General features: G+C 43.8%; 2 protein-coding genes across 3 annotated transcripts in view; both read left to right on the forward strand.

Annotated features, from left to right (window-relative positions):
* The window catches only part of LOC140479500 (fatty-acid amide hydrolase 1-like), a 75869-nt gene extending 75104 nt beyond the window's left edge, over positions 1–765 (forward strand). The window contains exon 17 of the mRNA XM_072573332.1: positions 590–765. Coding sequence (XP_072429433.1) covers positions 590–754 — 165 coding nt within the window. The 3' untranslated portion in view covers positions 755–765. The remainder of the gene's footprint in view (positions 1–589) is intronic.
* A 9970-nt stretch (positions 766–10735) lies between these two features.
* LOC140480001 (vitamin D3 hydroxylase-associated protein-like) overlaps positions 10736–19209 on the forward strand; it is a 68553-nt gene continuing 60079 nt past the window's right edge. The window contains exons 1-3 of one of the 2 annotated variants that reach the window (XM_072574477.1): positions 10736–10992; positions 15448–15561; positions 18184–18324. In XM_072574477.1, coding sequence (XP_072430578.1) covers positions 10786–10992; positions 15448–15561; positions 18184–18324 — 462 coding nt within the window. In that variant the 5' untranslated portion in view covers positions 10736–10785. The remainder of the gene's footprint in view (positions 10993–15447; positions 15562–18183; positions 18325–19209) is intronic. The other variant, XM_072574478.1, reaches the window with a different exon arrangement.

Below are 19209 nucleotides of genomic sequence, written 5' to 3' on the forward strand. Positions count from 1 at the left end.
CTGTCTCCCTCTTTTCTTGAATAAAGGAGTTACATTTGCTGTTTTCCAATCTAATGATACCCTAACAGTTGTGGGGAATGTTGGAAATTAAAACTATGAATGACCTCCCCGTACTCTGAAGTCTGATGATCAGATGTACGAAACCTTATTAGGTCACGTATAGAAGGTAAAAAATGCAACATTTTGATGATAAGCATATTGACCTCAGGCGACTGACTGTGTGGAGTTTGCACATTCTCCCTGTGTCTGCGTGGGTTTCCTCCGGGTGCTCCGGTTTCCTCCCACAGTCCAAAGATGTGCAGGTCAGGTGAATTGGCCATGCTAAATTGCCCTAAGTGTTAGGTAAAGGGTAAATGTAGGGGTATGGGTGGGTTGCTCTTCGGAGGGTCAGTGTGGACTTGTTGGGCCAAAGGGCCTGTTTCCACGCTGTAATGTAATGGAATGTAATCTAATATCTAATTAATTTTGCTGTAACAAATGTCATGGAAGTGGCATGTGTTAACTTAAATTAAATGCATGTTTGAGTGGAGAATTTTAACTCCTACCTCAGTATTCTAGTACTGATACTCTTGGTTTACTTGTATTTCAGGGTGTGACAGGAGGTGTTGGTCTCCCTTTATCTGTACAGTGTGTGGCCTTACCCTGGCATGATGAGCTCTGTCTTTGTTTCATGAAGGAGGTGGAAAGACTGGTCAGAAAGAGAAAAGGAACCCTGGATCCACTGGATCAGAGTCACCAAAGTATTGATGCATGATGTGCAGTTACTTAAAGAACAAACCAAAGGACAATTTTTAAAAATTAGTCTTACGACGGAAATGAACTCAATTCATGATCACATTTCTAGTTACAAAGCAGTTCTGCTTTTATGACTATTTCATAAATGATGGTGAGGTAATTATCACCCATCATTGATCCCTTGCTGTCAGTTTTCTAAATGATAATGAAGCACTCAACATTTAAACAAATTATTCTCCAATACTGAGTAGAAATAAACAGAATAAAAAGAGATTTTCAAGGTGATTGCTAATCATTGTACTGTCGCTTCTTCAATGCTAATCATTGTATTGTTGCTTCTGCAAAATGTTAGTGATAGGGCTATTAAATAATTCAGGAGTGTTACAGAAGGATTTTGTTACTGCATTCATACCAATGTGAAAGGTGGGTTTTAAAATAAAACTTTCTAATGTTACTGAAAGGGAGACAAACTTAAAACGTTTTCAACAAAGAATTCTCATTTATACAACACTTCTATTTATCACAAAATACAGTCAATAAATTTTTTTTTGAGATATTGTATTTCAGGTTGTAGTACAGGAATCATAGCAGCCTATTTTAACAGGAAGCCCCACATTCTGCAATGAGGTGTTCATTAAGGGATAACTACTGGCAGGATACAAAAGAAATCCTCACAATTCTTCTGCTCATACAGCTTCTTCCTCTTAACGTTTATGATTGAAGCCAGGTCTCACCACAGTACCACAGCCTCCACCCTGGGTAGGTCTAGGTGGCAGGCCCAGAATCTCATGATATTGACACCAGTCTGATCTACACCAGCACTTCACGCAGATAACCATTCAGACCCCAAGGAGTCTGAATTGTAGTGACCGCATACACTTTTATATATGCATTTTACCCTGCAGCAATGCATAGGGAAGGTAGAGGCTCCAATTTTTTTTATCACACGACTAATTAAGGAGTAATGCCTGCTACTTGCATATGTTGGATGGATTACGATTGATTCTGAATCTGTTTTGTTACATTAAGCACACAGTCTTTGGCCATCAGGTCTTGGAATGGGACTTAGAACATAAGAACTAAGAGCAGGAGTAGGCAATTCAGCTCCTCAAGCTTGCTCCTCCACTTAGAGTCATAGAGTTAAACAGCATGGAAACAGACCCTTTGGTCTGAACTTGTCCATGTCGGTTAAGTTTCCCTAGTCGCACTTGCTTGCATTTGTCCCATATCCCTCTTAACCTTTCCTTTCATGTACCTATGCAAATACCTACTGCTTTAACTGTACCTGCAGCTATTGCTTCCTTTCCCTGGAGCATCGTAAGTTGAAATGTGACCTTATAGAAGTTTATAAAATCATGAGGGGTATGGATAGGGCAAACAGTCAAGGGCTTTTCCCCAGGGTAGGGAGTCCAAAGCTAGAGGACATAAGTTTAAGGTGAGGGAGGAAAGATTTCAAAGGAAACTAAAGGGCAACCTTTTTCACACAGAGGGCAGCGGAATGAACTGTCAGACGAAGTGGTACAGTTTGGTACAATTATAATATTTAAAAGGCACGAGGTTGGGTAAATCGATAGGAAGGGTTTCGAGGGATATGGGCCAAATGTTGGCAAATGGAACTGGGTTAATTTAGGAAATCTGGTCGGTAGGGATGAGTTGGATCGAAGACCCTGTTTTCATGCTGTGTATCTCCTTGACTCTGGCAGTTCGTTCCATATACAAACCACACTTTATGTGAAAATGTTGCCACTGAAGTCTTTTTAAATCCTTCTCTTCTCATCTTAAAAACATGCCTCCCAGTTTTGAACTCCCCCACCCAAGGGAAAAGATCCTTGTTATTCACCTTATCTGTGCCCCTCATGATTTTAGTAACATCTTTTAGGTCAGCTCTCACCTTCCTAGCTTACAGTGAAAAAAAGTCTCACCCTATCCAGCCTATCCTTACAATTCAAACCCTCCAGTCCTGGCAACATCCTGTTAAATCTTTTCTGAACCCTCTCCAATTTAATGAAATCCTTCCTATGGCACGGTGACCAGAACTGTACACCTTACTTCAAAAGTGGCTACACCAACGTCCTGTATAATCTCAACATGACGAACCAACTCCTATACAAAGGCCTCTGAGGTAAGGATGCTACCAACTGGGCCACACAACCATGTGGCTCCACTCTTGCTTAAAGACCTTTTCTGTCTGTCAGTTCAAAGCTTCCAATTTGAAAGGTGATATTGTTAATGGTATAGCACTGCCAAGCACTCTTAGTACTGCACAACAGCATTAACCTAAATGGTGCGCTCAGTTCTCTGGAGCAATACCTGAACTGATAACCATCTGCTGAGCTGGCACTAATTAACATTTTGTATTTACATAGTACAATCGCTGAGTACATAATTCATTCATCGCAGCTCCAGCTGATATGATAGATAAATAGAAATCAGAAAAATATGTTTTAAGATCGATGAAGTAAAATGCATTCCAGTTTAAACAATTAAAATGTCAATATTTTACATTTATGCCATATGATCATTTAGTAATCCAGTTGTTATAGAGTCCTTTGGGATATATCAAGGATCTGATACAGTGGTGTCTTGAAAGAAGATTGTTTTATATTCAAAAGTATGAATTAGGAGCATTAGGAGGCTATTTGGCCCATCAAGCTTGCTTTGCCATTCAATAAGATCACAGCTGTTCTGTTTGTATTCGGAATTCCAGTTCCCGTCTATTCCCAATAACCTTTGCTTCCTTTGCCACATATGAATCTATTGTCATATCTAAAAGTATTAAATAACCCCACCTCCATCTTCTCTGAGGCCGTTCCAAAAATGCACAACTTTCAGAGAAAATAATTCCTTTCATCTCTGTGCTAAAAGGACAACCAACTAATTTTAAAGGTGGCCCCTTATAAAAACTTTTCTTGATTATTTTATGGGATAGCCTCACTGGCTGAACAAACATTTAATCCCCATCCTGATTTCTGTTGAGGAAGTGGTGGCGAGCTTTCTTCTTGAACTGGTGCAGTCCTGGTGTGTAGGTATGTCCAGCGATGTAAGGAAAGAGGATCTGGGAATTTGAGTGACAATGAAGAAGCAGTGATATGGTTTCAGTAAAGATGGTGTGTGGCTTGGAGGGGAACCTGCAGGTAGTGGTGTTCCCAAGAGTCTGCTATCCTTGTCCATCTAGGTTGTAGAAGCCACAGGTTTGGAAGGTTTGTTGAAGGATCCTGGATGGATTGCTGCAGTGTGTCTGATAGATGGCGCAATGCTGCTACAGTGCATTTGTATTACAAGCAGTGAATGTTGAAGATGGCAGGTAAGGTCCTAATCAACCAGGCTGCAATATCCTTGACTGTGTTGAATTTCTTGATTGTTGTTGGATCTGCACTCATCCAGAGAAGTGGAAAGCTCCTCATCGCTGACCTGTTCTTGTAACCATGGTATATTTATGTGGACTCTTCAATTCAGTTTCTGATCAATGGTGACTCTCAGGATGTTGATAGTGATGATAATACTGTTGAATATCAAGGGGAGATGGTTAGGATTCTTTTTGTTAGAGGTCCTCTTTTCTTAGCAGTCCCTCAAGATCGGAATGACTTTCTTTCACTCCAGAGATTTGAGTCCTGAGATCACTAAACAGTCCAATGCTAGATCTGCAAACTCTGTGGCAAGTGGAGAGGTGGAGTTCGAAGAGATGGATGGAAAAAATGTACAGGTTTTTGCTTGTTTCTGCCACCTTTGCACTTGGCCTCCACCTTAGCCTGTAGAAGGTACCAAAGTTGGAAGGTCTCTCCAGTTTGAGAAGTCTAAGGCAAGAGATTCCCATGAGTTGGTGGGGATGTTGCATTTTTCTATGAAAGTAACAATTGGTTCTGCTAAAGCTTAGAATAAAGATCTTACTTTGGAAATCTTGTGTCAGACATTTGGATGACGTGTTCTAGCCAAGGTCACTGATTGGACATAACGAGTACTTTAATGCTGGGGATGTTGGCCTGTGGGAGGATACTGATAATGGAGCAATGACCGTGCCAGAAGATTTTATGGAGGTGATTTTTTGCAAGAGCTTTGAGCTGTCTACTATAGTTGTCCATGTCTCTGACACATACAGAATGGCAGATAGCACTCCTTCAGACCATGAGCCTGGTATTGAAATTGAAGTCTTAGTTATCAAACACTCTGTTCCTCACCCAGCCAGCCAAAGCTGGAGACAATATTGAATTTCATCATTGATATCTTCCCTCACTGAAGAAAAGCCCCCTAGGGTTGAGAATTAGCACATATTGTTCGGTAGTATACAGTGAATCTTATTGTTGGAGGACAGTATTGAGTGGCAGGTGCAGGCTGATAGAAGATTTTTGTTTTTCTGATATTTAACCTTAGGCCCATTCCCTCATATATCTAGATGAATGCGTTCACCTGCAGTAGATTCAGACTGTCAAACTTGTTGTTTAGGAGTCAGTCAACTTGATCAGTCGTGGAGCTTCTGAGCCACTCAATGTTGGGCACTAAAGTCCTTACCCAGACTCCACAGGTAGTTCGACAGGATATACCCAGGGTAGCAATGGTGGTGGCTGGGACATGATTCTGCAAATATGATTATATCAGGTTGTTACCTGGCTAGTCTATGAGACAGAACTTCCAATTTTTGCACAAGGATCTGAACGTTAATAGGAAGAACTTTGTGGGATTTACAGGACTGTGTTTGCCTCTGCTGTCTGTAGTATCTAGGAGAAAGTGAGGTCTGCAGATGCTGGAAATCAGAGTCGAGAGTGTGTTGGAGGCCTGATGAAGGGCTCCAGCCCAAAATGTTGATTTTCCTGCTCCTCAGATGCTGCCTGACCTGCTGTGCTTTTCCAGCAACACACTCTTGACTCGTGTCTGTAGTAGCTGGTGATCCAATTGTTAGCTTTGCAATTGACTTTTGATACAACTAATTAGTTTGAAGGGCTTTTCAGGGGACCGTTCAAGTCAACTAGAGTTACACGTTGGTTAGACCAAGTAATGTTGGCAGATTCCCTTCCCTAAAGAATATTGTTGCACAGAATGTGAGTGTCATGATTATGATAAGCCACTTGGTTTCACTGAGGAACAAAGGTAACAGTTAAGTCAGATCAGGCACTGTTATGCGAAGATGGTGTTAGGCATGTGGTGCTTGATCATTAGTAATTAGGATATGAAACTGGGGATACTGGAGGATAAGTTTGAGTGGGAGCAGCGGCCGAGGAAAAACGAACCCGGGAGACTACAGCTAAGGTAAGACAGTTTGTTTCAAAATTACTTACCTGTAGCGGGCAGCGGAAGTGAGGTTGGAGTGCATAGCTGGGCGGGAAGGTAAGTGATTAGTATTTGAGTGGGTGTGTTCTAGACCCCAGGTTATTGACTCAGTGTTCTTGTTTTTGGAGACAGTGTACAGTCATGGCAGCGCAGGCGGTGGAATGTTCCTCCTGCAGGATGTTTGAGGTAGGGGTGACCACCGTTACTCCTGCCGACTTCGTGTGCAGGAAATGCAATCAGTTTCTGATCCTCACCGAACGAGTTAGGGAACTGGAACTGGAGCTGGATGAGCTGAGGATTATTCAAGAGGCTGAGAGGGTGATCGATAGAAGCTACAGGGACATAGTTACGCCAGAGAACAGAGGTAGCTGGGTAACAGTTAGAGGTGGGAAGGGGAAGAAACAGGCAGTGCAGGGTTCCCCTGTGGTCGTTCCCCTAAAAAATAAGTATGCAGCTTTGGAAACTGTTGGGGGGGACAGCCTTGCAGGTGTAAGCTGCAGTGAAGGGGTCTGTGGCTCTGAGATTCAGAAGGGAAAGGGGGAGAAGAGGAGAGCGCTAGTTATAGGGGACTCTCTAGTTAGAGGGACGGACAGGCGGTTCTGTGGACATGAGCGAGACTCTCGGCTGGTTTGTTGCCTCCCGGGTGCTAGGGTCCGTGACGTCTCGGACCGTGTCTTCAGAATCCTTAAGGGGGAGGGTGTGCAGCCAGAAGTCGTGGTACACATTGGCACCAACGACATAGGTAGGAAGAGGGGTGGGGAGGTCATTCAAGAGCTCAAGGAGTTAGGCTGGAAGCTAAAAGCTAGGACAGACAGAGTCGTCATCTCTGGGTTGTTGCCGGTGCCACGTGACAGAGAGGCAAAGAATAGGGAGAGAGTGCAGTTGAACACGTGGCTGCAAGGATGGTGTAGGAGGGAGGGCTTCAGATATTTGGACAATTGGACTGCATTCTGGGGAAGGTGGGACCTGTATAAACAGGACGGGTTGCACCTGAACCAGAAGGGCACCAATATCCTGGGGGGTAGGTTTGCTAGCACTCTTCGGGGGGGGTTTAAACTAATTTGGCAGGGGGATGGGATCCGGACTTGTAGTCCAGCAAGTAAGCTAGCTGTGTGTCAGGATGTCCAAGACTGTAGGGAGGCTGTGGAGAAGGTAGCACTGACAGGGACTACTTGCGGACACAGAGATGGGCTCAAGTGCGTATACTTCAATGCAAGGAGTATCAGAAATAAGGTGGGTGAACTTAAGGCGTGGATCGGTACCTGGGACTACGATGTTGTGGCCATCACGGAAACATGGATAGATGAGGGACAGGAATGGCTGTTGGAGGTTCCTGGTTACAGATGTTTCAGTAAGATTAGGGAGGGTGGTAAAAAAGGAGGGGGGGTGGCATTGCTAATTAGAAATGGTATAACGGCTGCAGAAAGGAAGTTTGAGGGGGATCTGCCTCTGGAGGTAGTATGGGCTGAAGTCAGAAATAGGAAAGGTGCAGTCACCTTGTTGGGTGTTTATTATAGGCCCCCCAATAGCAGCAGAGATGTGGAGAAACAGATTGGGAAACAGATTTTGGAAAGGTGCAGAAGCCACAGGGTCGTAGTCATGGGCGACTTCAACTTCCCAAATATTGATTGGAAGCTCTTTCGATCAAGTAGATTGGATGGGGCGGTGTTTGTGCAGTGTGTCCAGGAAGCTTTTCTAATGCAGTATGTAGATTGTCCAACCAGAGGGGAGGCCATATTGGATTTGGTACTCGGTAACGAACCGGGACAAGTGGTGGGCTTGTTGGTGGGTGAACATTTTGGTGATGGCGACCACAATTCTGTGACTTTCACCTTGGTTATGGAGAGAGATAGGTGCGCACAACAAGGTAGATTTTACAATTGGGGGAAGGGAAATTACGATGCTGTAAGACAGGATTTGAGGAGCATACGTTGGGAGCATAGGCTGTTAGGGAAGAATGTGGTGGAAATGTGGGGCTTTTTCAAGGAGCAGATACGACGTGTCCTTGATATGTATGTACCGATCAGGCAGGAAAGAAATGGTTGTGTGAGGGAGCCTTGGTTGACGAGGGAGGTTGAATGTCTAGTAAAGAGGAAGAAGGAGGCTTACATAAGGTTGAGGAAACAAGGTTCAGACAGAGCAGTGGAGGGATACAGGATAGCCAGAAGGGACCTGAAGAAAGGGATTAGGAGAGCTAAGAGAGGGCATGAAAAATCCCTGGCGGATAGGATCAAGGATAACCCCAAGGCATTCTATGCATATGTGAGAAACCTGAGAATGACGAGAACGAGGGTAGGTCCGATCAAGGACAGTGGTGGGAGACTGTGTATTGAGTCGGAAGAGATAGGAGAGGTCTTGAACAAGTACTTCTCTTCAGTATTTACGAACGAGAGGGACCGTATTGTTGAAGAGGAGAGTGTGAAACGGACTGATAAGCTAGAAGAGATACCTGTTAGGAAGGAAGATGTGTTGGACATTTTGAACAACTTGAGGATAGACAAGTCCCCCGGGCCTGACGGGATATATCCTAGGATTATGTGGGAAGCAAGAGAGGAAATTGCAGTACCGTTGGCAATGATCTTCTCGTCTTCACTGGCAACTGGGGTGGTACCAGGGGACTGGAGAGTAGCGAATGTTGTGCCCCTGTTCAAAAAAGGGAATAGGGATAACCCCGGGAATTACAGGCCAGTTAGTCTTACTTCTGTGGCAGGCAAAGTAATGGAAAGGGTACTGAGGGATAGGATTTACGAGTATCTGGAAAGACACTGCTTGATTAGGGACAGCCAGCACGGATTTGTGAAGGGTAGGTCTTGCCTTACAAGTCTTATTGAATTCTTCGAGGAGGTGACCAAGCATGTGGATGAGGGTAGAGCAGTGGATGTAGTGTACATGGATTTTAGTAAGGCATTTGATAAGGTTCCCCATGGTAGGCTTATGCGGAAAGTCAGGAGGCATGGGATAGAGGGAAATTTGGCCAATTGGATAGAAAACTGGCTAACCGGTCGAAGTCAGAGAGTGGTGGTAGATGGTAAATATTCAGCATGGAGTCCAGTTACAAGTGGAGTTCCGCAGGGATCAGTTCTGGGTCCTCTGCTGTTTGTAATTTTTATTAATGACTTAGAGGAGGGAGTCGAAGGGTGGGTCAGTAAATTTGCAGATGATACAAAGATAGGTGGAGTTGTGGACAGTGAGGAGGGCTGTTGTCGGCTGCAGAGGGACTTAGATATGATGCAGAGCTGGGCTGAGGAGTGGCAGATGGAGTTCAACCCTGCCAAGTGTGAGGTTGTCCATTTTGGAAGAACAAATAAGAATGCGGAATACAGGGTTAATGGTAGGGTTCTTGGTCAGGTGGAGGAACAGAGGGATCTTGGGGTCTATGTACATAGATCTTTGAAGGTTGCCACTCAGGTGGATAGAGTTTGTAAGAAGGCCTATGGAGTATTATCGTTCATTAGCAGAGGGATTGAATTCAAGAGTCGTGAGGTGATGTTGCAGCTGTACAGGACTTTGGTTAGGCCACATTTGGAGTACTGTGTGCAGTTCTGGTCGCCTCACTTTAGGAAAGATGTGGAAGCTTTGGAGAGGGTGCAGAGAAGATTTACCAGGATGTTGCCTGGAATGGAGAGTAGGTCATACGAGGATAGGTTGAGAGTTCTCGGCCTTTTCTCGTTGGAACGGCGAAGGATGAGGGGTGACTTGATAGAGGTTTATAAGATGATCAGCGGAATAGATAGAGTAGACAGTCAGAAACTTTTTCCCCGGGTACAACAGAGTGTTACAAGGGGACATAAATTTAAGGTGAAGGGTGGAAGGTATAGGGGAGATGTCAGGGGTGGGTTCTTTACCCAGAGAGTGGTGGGGGCATGGAATGCGCTGCCCGAGGGAGTGGTAGAGTCAGATTCATTGGCGACCTTTAAGCGGCATTTGGATAGGTACATGGATGGGTGCTTAATCTAGGATAGAAGTTCGGCACAACATCGTGGGCCGAAGGGCCTGTTCTGTGCTGTATTGTTCTATGTTCTATGTTCTATAAGTGCCCAGACATCTTTGGTGCCCAGAAAGAGATTTAGGTGGATAGGCCTGAGCACTATGCCCAAGGCCAATCTATTATGCCAAGGAAAGAAAACACATCAGATGAGCACAGGCCTGAGGCCAGAAATCAAATCAGTGGCAAAATATTATAAGATGACAGCTCCAGATGGGCAGAACTTGGCACTATAAAATTTTGATGAGTTTTTTTGCCTCAAATGTTTGCATAGAACACTAATTCAAATTAGAACACTAATGCAAACATCCTCCATGGAAAGAGATGGCAACATGTTTTGCATGGTTCCTCAAATAAATACCAAATAAGGGATTGTGCTGCCAGGAGCAACAAACGCTCCCCATGCCACAAACTATGTCTCCTGAAACTGAGTGTGCACACTACTTTATAGAGGTGCAGAGTTAGCATGCACTGGTATCAGTAAACGTGACCTTAAGATAATTGCATTGCAATGGAACAAACAAACAAAATTAAATTGCTGGCGAAACTCAGCAGGTCTGGCAGCATCTGTGGAGAGAGAAAAAAAACCAGAGTTAACGTTTGGAACCTAGTGGTCTTTCTTCAACCCCACCATCCACAGTTCATTGATTTTATAGTTTTGCGTTGGAACGAGTTTCAACAATCCAGCTGCTGTATGAATCCATGTCTGGATTTCAGGGCAGTCCTGCTTAGTACTGGTGGGCGGGTTTAACTTGTGTCTCTCCCTGAGAAGCTGCAGAGTGGAGGTGGTTGTGCTTGGAAATATGTCTTCGTGGATAGCGGATACATTTGCTCTAACGCCGCAAATGTATCAAGCAATCCCTGGTTTAATCTGCTGCACTGTCGTAATGTATAAATTGCTGAGATGGATGGAAAGAAGGAGCTATTTAGCGGCGATAGAGAAAGCGCGTACAGACAGGAAGAAAGCATTTTGCCGTGTGGAAAGAGCTGTGCTAGAGTTCAAAGTACCGGTAAGCAAAGATTGACTTCTGTTAACAAGAGCTGGAATCAGTGCTGTCACAAGCGAGATAACGCTTGTTTCTGGGTTGCTGAGACTTCAAGCTTGAACTGAATTGAATTCAGAACAACAGAAAAATGTTTCTATTGGGCTGGATTCTATTGATGTATTCGCGTCCCGCGATTGCCAATTGAGTGGAAACCAGAGCAGAAGCTTTTTTTTAATTTCAAAATATACTTTATTCATAAAATGATTTGATGGTCTGTACATTTGGCCATGCCATACATATGTCGAATTTACATACACAGATCAGAATTTATCATTGTTATATACAGGTCTGTGCATTTCTCAATCATATGCCCATATATTTAGCTGAGGCATCAGCAGAGCCCAAATGACTGCATGGGCCCCCTGTTCTTTATTTGTAAAAGACTTTAATGATTTGTACAACTGGACATGCCATACATATGTAAACATTCCATTTGTTTGCATACCGAAAACAGAGTAATCATTCCTATTTACAGGTCTGTACGATTACATTTTTAGCTGAGGCGTCAGCAGAGCCCAAATGACTGCACGAGCCCCCTGTTCTTCTTTAGGCAGGCAGATGTTACACGGTGGTCTTTCCCCACCGCGCCTTGGCGGCAGCTGCCCCCGGCTTCAGTGCATCCCTCAACACGTAGTCCTGGACCTTGGAATGTGCCAGTCTGCAACACTCAGTCGGGGTCAACTCCTTCAGCTGGAAGATCAACAGGTTTCGGACCGCCCAGAGAGCGTCCTTCACCGAGTTGATGATCCTCCAGGCGCAGTTGATGTTCGTCTCGGTGTGCGTCCTGGGGAACACGCCGTAGAGCACGGAGTCCCGCGTCACGGCGCTGCTCGGGACGAACCTCGACAAACACCACTGCATTCCTCTTCAGACTTCCTCTGCATAGGCACATTCCAGAAGGAGGTGTGTGACAGTCTCGTCCCCCCCCGCAGCCGCTTCGAGGGCAGCGTGCAGTGCGGCAGAGAGTCCGGGCATGCATAAAGGATCTCACAGGCAGAACCCTTCTCACCACCAGCCAAGCCACGTCTTGGTGCTTGTTGGAAAGTTCTGGCGATGAGGCATTCTGCCAAATGGCTTTGACAGTCTGCTCAGGGAACCGCTTGATAGGATCCGCCGTCTCCTTTTCCCAAAGGGTCTCAAGGACACTACGTGCTGACCACTTCCTGATGGACTTGTGGTCAAAAGTGTTTTTCTTCATAAACTTCTCCACGAAGGACAGGTGATACGGAACGGTCCAACTACTCGGAGCGTTCCACGGCAACGCGGCCAGGCCCATCCTTCGCAACACCAGGGACAGGTAGAACCTCAGTACATAGTGACACTTGGTGTTTGCGTACTGGGGATCCACGCACAGCTTGATGCAGCCACACACAAAGGTGGCTATCAGGGTGAGGCTGGCATTGGGTGTATTTTTTTTCCCCCGTTGCCCAGATCTTTGTACAGCGAGTCCCTTTGGACCCGGTCCATCTTTGACCTCCATATAAACTGGAAGATGGCCTGGGTGACTGCAGCGACACAGGTTCTGGGAATAGGCCAGAGCAGAAGCTGCTGGGAAGCCTTGGTAGGTCTGACAGCATCTGTGGAGAGAAATTAATGTTTTGGTGTGAGTGACCCTTCCTCTGAACAGCTTTACAGCATTCGCAGTTTTTTTAGTTTTTACTAACTGATGGGTATTGTTATGGAGCAGTCCAAACTCCTCAAAATATGTTGAGAAGATAACATATACCCTCACTTTTTTTCTTATTTTAAATGTAAATGCCAGATGTTGCATTGCGACTGCAATTTGATTGGTCAAGCTACCAGTCTTGAGGCAAAACACACTTAATTCATACACTATGGTTAAAATACAACAACAGAAAGAAGGGAATGGAATAACTTTACTCTTGGAAAACTTAACAGAATAATAGCTTATTTAATTACTGAACAGTACCTGTTCCAATATAGTAACATCCCACTGACACACCCTTGGCAAAGGCAAATTTATTAAAATAGATTGTCTCACAGGCAATTCTCCAGTCTAGAAGGAAAAACATCAAGAGAAAACAGTAGGAGGGAGAGATGCACTGTATTTGCCAAACCCAGCTTTAAGACCCCAGCAATAACTGTTATTGAACAACTAAAACTAAAAATACTGGTTTTGTGGGAGCTTGACCCCACCCATTCAGGCTGCTTTAAATGTTCTGAATTTAGGAAAATAACCCAAGGCCTCACAAGGTGTTTACTTTATGGGTTTTGAAGCAGACTATTTGGTACCTCTGTCTCTGCTTTCATAAAAAGTAAGGGAAGGACCAATTAAAATCATAGTGTCGTCACACTATTTGCTGAATGTTGTCAGGTTTCTGGAGTAAATCTTGACTGTACTGTGGGAGCTATCAGCTGTCATAGTGGTACTTGTTGAAATACACACATTGGTCTGGAAACTGCCTTGTATTTTCATCTTTTGCATGCAGAGAAAACATGTGGCTTCTTGTTCAGGCTATCCAGTTAATATTGCAATCACGTCCCATGAGTTATCAGGACTGACATTTGGCATGTTTGGGCCAAGCCCTTGTTAGTGTGATGTTCAAATTACACATAATCACCTTCAACTACTTGCCTACCATTTATTGGCTGGAATTAGAATCAGATATGAGTATTGCATAAGTGTCTGATGTGTCATGGGACAGCACAGTTTAGGATCTGCAAAAGAGTGAGAACTAGAATAGACATGTCTCCTGGTCCTGATTGAATGTATCTCAGGGTACTAAAAGAGATTGTGGGAGAAATAGCAAGTCCGCTTGTGGTAATTTTCCAAAATTTGCTGGACTCTGGTATAGTTCCAGTAGGGTAAAAACAATGACTGCAGATGCTGAAAACCAAATACTGGATTAGTGGTGCTGGAAGAGCACAGCAGTTCAGGCAGCATCCAACGAGCAGCGATTGGAAAACAGCAAATGTGACTCCACTGTTTAAAAAGGGCAGTAGACAAAAGATAGGGAATTATTGAAGAGTTTGCTTAACTTCTGTAGATAGAAATTGTCCCATTGGGCAGATGCAGCAGGTCATGCTTAATTAATCTTTTGGAATTTTATGAAGATGTTATGAGCATGGTGGACCACAGGGACCCAGTAGATGTGGTGTACCTAGATTTCCAAAAGGCCTTCAAGGTGCTGAACAAGAGACTGCTGTATAAGTTAAAGATGCATGGCGTTATGGTAAAGTATTAGCATGAGTAGAGGATTGGTTGACTAACAGGCAGCAAAGAGTGGGGATAAATGAGTGCTATTTTGGTTGGCAATCAGTAACTAGTGGTGTCCTCAGGGATCAGTGTTGGGGCTGCAATTTTCACAATTTTGTATAGGTGACTTGGAGTTGGAGACCAAGTAGCTTGTCAAGGTTTGCAAATGACACTAAGATGAGTGGCAGAGCAAACTTTGCAGAGGAACATTGATGCTTTAAATGGGTGGGTAAAGGTTTTGCAGATGAATACAATGTTAACAAATGTGAAGTCATCCATTTTGGTAGGAGTAACAGTATAAAAGACTATACTTGAATGGTAAAAAGTTGCAGCATGCTGCTATGCAGAAGGATCTGGATGTCCTTGTGCACAAATCACAGAAGGTTGGTCTGCAGGTACACCTGGTAATTAGGAAGGCAAATGGAATTTAGTCCTTCATTGCTAAAGGGATTGTGTTTAAAAGCAGGGAGGTCATGTTGCAGCTGTGTAGAGTGCTGGTGAGGCAACACCTAAAGTACTGCGTGCAGATTTGCTTTCCTTACTTGAGAAAGGAGGTACTGGCACTAGAGGGAACTGCAGAGGAGGTTCACTAGGGTGGCATGGTGGCTCAGTGGTTAGCACTGCTGCCTCACAGCACCCAGGTCTCAGGTTCGATTCTAGCCTTGGGTGACTGCCTGTGTGGAGTTTACACATTCTCCCCGTGTCTGCATGGGTTTCCTCCGGGTGATCTGGTTTCCTCCCACAATCCAAAGATGTGCTGGTCAGGTGAATTGGCCATGCTAAAGTGCCCATAGTGTTAGGTTCATCAGTCAGAGGGAAATGGGTCTGGGTGGGTTACTCTTCAGAGGGTCAGTGTGGACTTGTTGGGCCGAAGGGCCTGTTTCCACACTGTGTAGGGAATCTCGTTTCAAGTTGGGCGTCGCCAGCATATGTTTGCATGTAGTTTCAAGCTGGAGAACAGTATTTTGTTTTCCACTTCATAGCTCAGAGGCTGTGTAATATGTATTTTCCTATATATACTTGGCAATAATATCCTAAATATGAATAAGAGAATTCTGGAAGACCAAATATTAACCCTGGAACATATATTTACACTTTTCAAGCAAATTAATATTAACTTGCATTATATGAACAGTGAGCTACTTCATGTTGCAATCTGTCGCATTTCATTCCATGTGTAACCAAAATATGTTTTGTTTTAGGGCAGATCTAGAGACACTGAATCTGTACTGTCTCTATCACTTCTGGAGCTCCATGAACAATTGCAGGATGGCTCTCTTTCTCCCGACAGTGTGTTGTTTGCTTACATGGAAAAGGTATAGAATTGCATGGCTTGGCTTGCAATAGCTTGAAATCCTATTTGGTATTCAGAACCTAATAAACCTGACTTTTTGGATCACTTGCCTTAGCAGTCATACAGGTGCCTTGTAAACACAAAAACTACTTGTTCGGTCTGGCAGTCAGTTAATTATTGAAATTTCTTATTTTAGCATTGAATTTTATTGATGAATCTCAGTGACGCAAATAACATCACATTAACAGTATTGTTTATTTTATCTGTTAAACGACACTAATGTATTAATTACCTCATGAGAACCTAATTAAGACTAGAAACATTATATTGTGGGAATTGGAGAAAAACAATATGATTACACACGCTAAGGGTATAAATTATGCTGCCTCTACTATGAATTAGTGATAATTTATTAGCATATTCTAGGTCGTGTCTGATTCATAACCTAGTCTTTTTTTTCTCTTGACCTCTCAGCCGGCTTGATAATAATAAAAGTGTTATTTTGCAACCCATGAGTGGTCCAAGATTTTCTAAGTTTACATACTGAATCAGAAAGTTTTCTTACACATACTTAACAAATTCCTCTCTATCTAAACCCTTAACATTGGCAGTTCCAGACTACGTTTGGAAATTTAAAGTCCCCTACCATAACCACCCTTATAGATAACTGAAATCTCCTTAGTCGATTTTCCATTGACTGTTAGGGGGTCTATAATTCAATCCCAGTAAGGTGATCATCCCTTTCTTATTTCTTAGTTCTACCCAAATAAGTTCCCTTGATGTAATGCCAGGAATATCTGCCGTAAATATGGCAGTAATGCTATCCTATATCAAAACTGCCATTCCCCCTCCTCTCTTGCCCCTCTTTCTCCCGCCCCCCCCCCCCCCCCCCCCCCCCCCCCCCCCCCGTTGTGGTTCTGTTCGCCGATCTGGGAATTTGTGTTGCAGATGTTTCATCCCCTGTTTGGGTGACTTCTTCAGTGCTTGGGAGCCTCCTGTGAAGAGCTTCTGTGCTGTTTCCTCCAGCATTTATAGTGGCCTGTCTCTGCCGCTTCCAATTGTCAGTTCCAGTTGTCCGCTGCAGTGGCCGGTATATTGGGTCCAGGTCGATGTGTTTGTTGATTGAATCTGTGGATGAGTGCCATGCCTCTAGGAACTCCCTGGCTGTTCTTTGTTTGGCTTGTCCTATAATAGTAGTGTTGTCCCAGTCGAACTCCTGTTGCTTGTCATCTGTGTGTGTGGCTACTAAGGATAGCTGGTAGTGTTGTTTCGTGGCTAGTTGGTGTTCATGGATACAGATCGTTAGCTGTCTTTCTGTTTGTCCTATCTAGTGTTTTGTGCAGTCCTTGCATGGGATTTTGTACACTGTTGGTTTTGCTTATGCTGGGTATCAGGTCCTTTGTCCTGGTGAGTTGTTGTCTGAGAGTGGCTGTTGGTTTGTGTGCTGTTATGAGTCCTAGTGGTCATAGTAGACTGGCTGTCAGTTCAGAAATGTTCTTGATGTATGGTAATGTGGCTAGTCCTTTGGGTTGTGGCATGTCCTCATTCCGTTGTCTTTCCCTTAGGCATCTGTTGATGAAATTGCGGGGGTAGCTGTTTTTGGCGAATATATTGTAGAGGTGTTCTTCCTCTTTTTGCAGTTCAGGTGTGCTGCAGTGTGTTGTGGCCCTTTTGAACAGTGTCTTGATGCAACTTGTTTTGTGTGTGTTGGGGTGGTTGCTTTCGTAGTTCAGGACTTGGTCTGTGTATGTGGCTTTCCTGTATACCTTTTGTGGTGAATTCTCCTTTTGGTGTTCTCTGTACCATCACGTCTAGGAATGGGAGTTGGTTGTCCTTTTCTTCCTCTCTCGTGGTGAACAGAACCACAACAATGAGCACCTGAGCTACAAATCTTCTTACAAAGACCCCCACCTTTCTATCTTTCCTATAGCATTTATATCCTGGAACATTAAGCTGTCAGTCCTGTCCATTCCTGAGCCATGTTTCTGTAATTGCTATGATATCCCAGTCCCATGTTCCGAAGTATGCCCTGAGTTCATCTGCCTTCCCTGTTAGGCCTCTTGCATTGAAATAAATGCAGTTTAATTTACCAGTCCTACCTTGTTCTCTGCTTTGTCCCTGCCTGCCCTGACAGTTTGACTCACTCCTCTTCCCAAATGTACCAGTCTCAGATTGATCTTTCCTCAGTATTTCCCTGGGTGCCACACCAACCCCCCCCCACCCCCACTCCACCTTATTAGTATAAATCCTCCTGAGCAGCTCCAGCAAATCTCCCTGCTAGTATATTAGTCCCTCCTGCAAATTTGTAAGGAGCTGTTGCAATGTCCCTCGCTTGCAGGGAATCAGACACATGGGAGCACCGTTACCAGCAAGTTCGCCTTCAAGCCGCATACCATTCTGATTAAAACTATATCATAGTGCTGTCACTGGGTCAAAATTCTTGAACTCCCTTTTCTAACAGCACTGTGTGCACTGCACCAGTTGATGAAGGTGACTTGCCTCTACTTTTGCAAGGGTAATTGGGATGCCTAATAAACGCAAGTCTTGACAATGATGCTTAGATCCTATGATTTGCTGAAGAGGTAAAAAATATTTGCACAGTTGCAGTGTCATGCTAGGTTTGCCCATTTCTTGTTTTTTAAAGGCTTTGGAAGTCACTAAACTGCTGAACTGCATCACAGAATTTCTTCCAGAATGTCAAACACAGCTTAAGAATCTCAGTGGGAAGAAGAAAGGACTTCTATATGGGATCCCTGTCAGCATTAAGGACAATGTAAACTACAAGGTAGAGGTTTTAAAACTGATTTTAAAAAAAGATGATTCGATGTGAAAATGTGTTGGTGGTGATGCAATACATTTTAGTTTTGCTCCCTTCTCACTCGGACGCAATAATAATTTTACCCTTAGAGTGTAAAACTTCCCCTAACAGCTCCCCTTTTTGGTCCCTTGACCTAAGCCTGAGGTAGCCAATAGTGGTTACATCCTTGTCCTTTATGCTCAACAACCCATTAAGTATTGGCCAGTAACGTAGCTTAGCAGTGTAAAGGCAATAGATTAAACCATCTGTATCATTTAGTCCTTCATTCAAGATTGTTGACCTAGCACCCAAGGAATGACAAAAGTCTTATGGCTCAGAAGGAAGTTGTCGGTCCATTGTGCCTATACTGGCTCTTCAAATGAACAATATGACCTATTGCCGATTTCCTGTCTTTATTTCATACGTTGCACGTTATTTTTATTCAGATAGTCATTGAATACCCTCTTGAATGCTTGAGTGTAATAACATATTGTGTGTGTCTGTTAATGTATACCCAACTTATCAGTTTGTTTCAAAGTTCCCTTATTACTGGCTTTTAAAACCGCACGTATGCTTGTGTATCCTCTTCACTCTATCTCGATATTTCAGGCGGTGACCAAATCATCTAGTCCTGTTCTTTTAAAAACTGCTTGGTTGAGGGCACATCTCTACGAGAAAGCTGTCAATTAATTAGTTTCTTCTGCACTTCCTTTTGCTGTGTCCCTTTGAACAACTCACCTTGTGTAGTTAATGTCATTTTCCTGTTACAATCCAATTAAAATCTTTTCACAATATTCTTAAAATAGAAATCAAACATTCCAGACGTTAACAGTCTGTACCCAGTTTACAATTGGACATCTCGGGTTTCCAAAA

This window comes from Chiloscyllium punctatum, chromosome 7 (genome assembly GCF_047496795.1).
Source record: "Chiloscyllium punctatum isolate Juve2018m chromosome 7, sChiPun1.3, whole genome shotgun sequence".
NCBI classification, from domain to species: domain Eukaryota; kingdom Metazoa; phylum Chordata; class Chondrichthyes; order Orectolobiformes; family Hemiscylliidae; genus Chiloscyllium; species Chiloscyllium punctatum.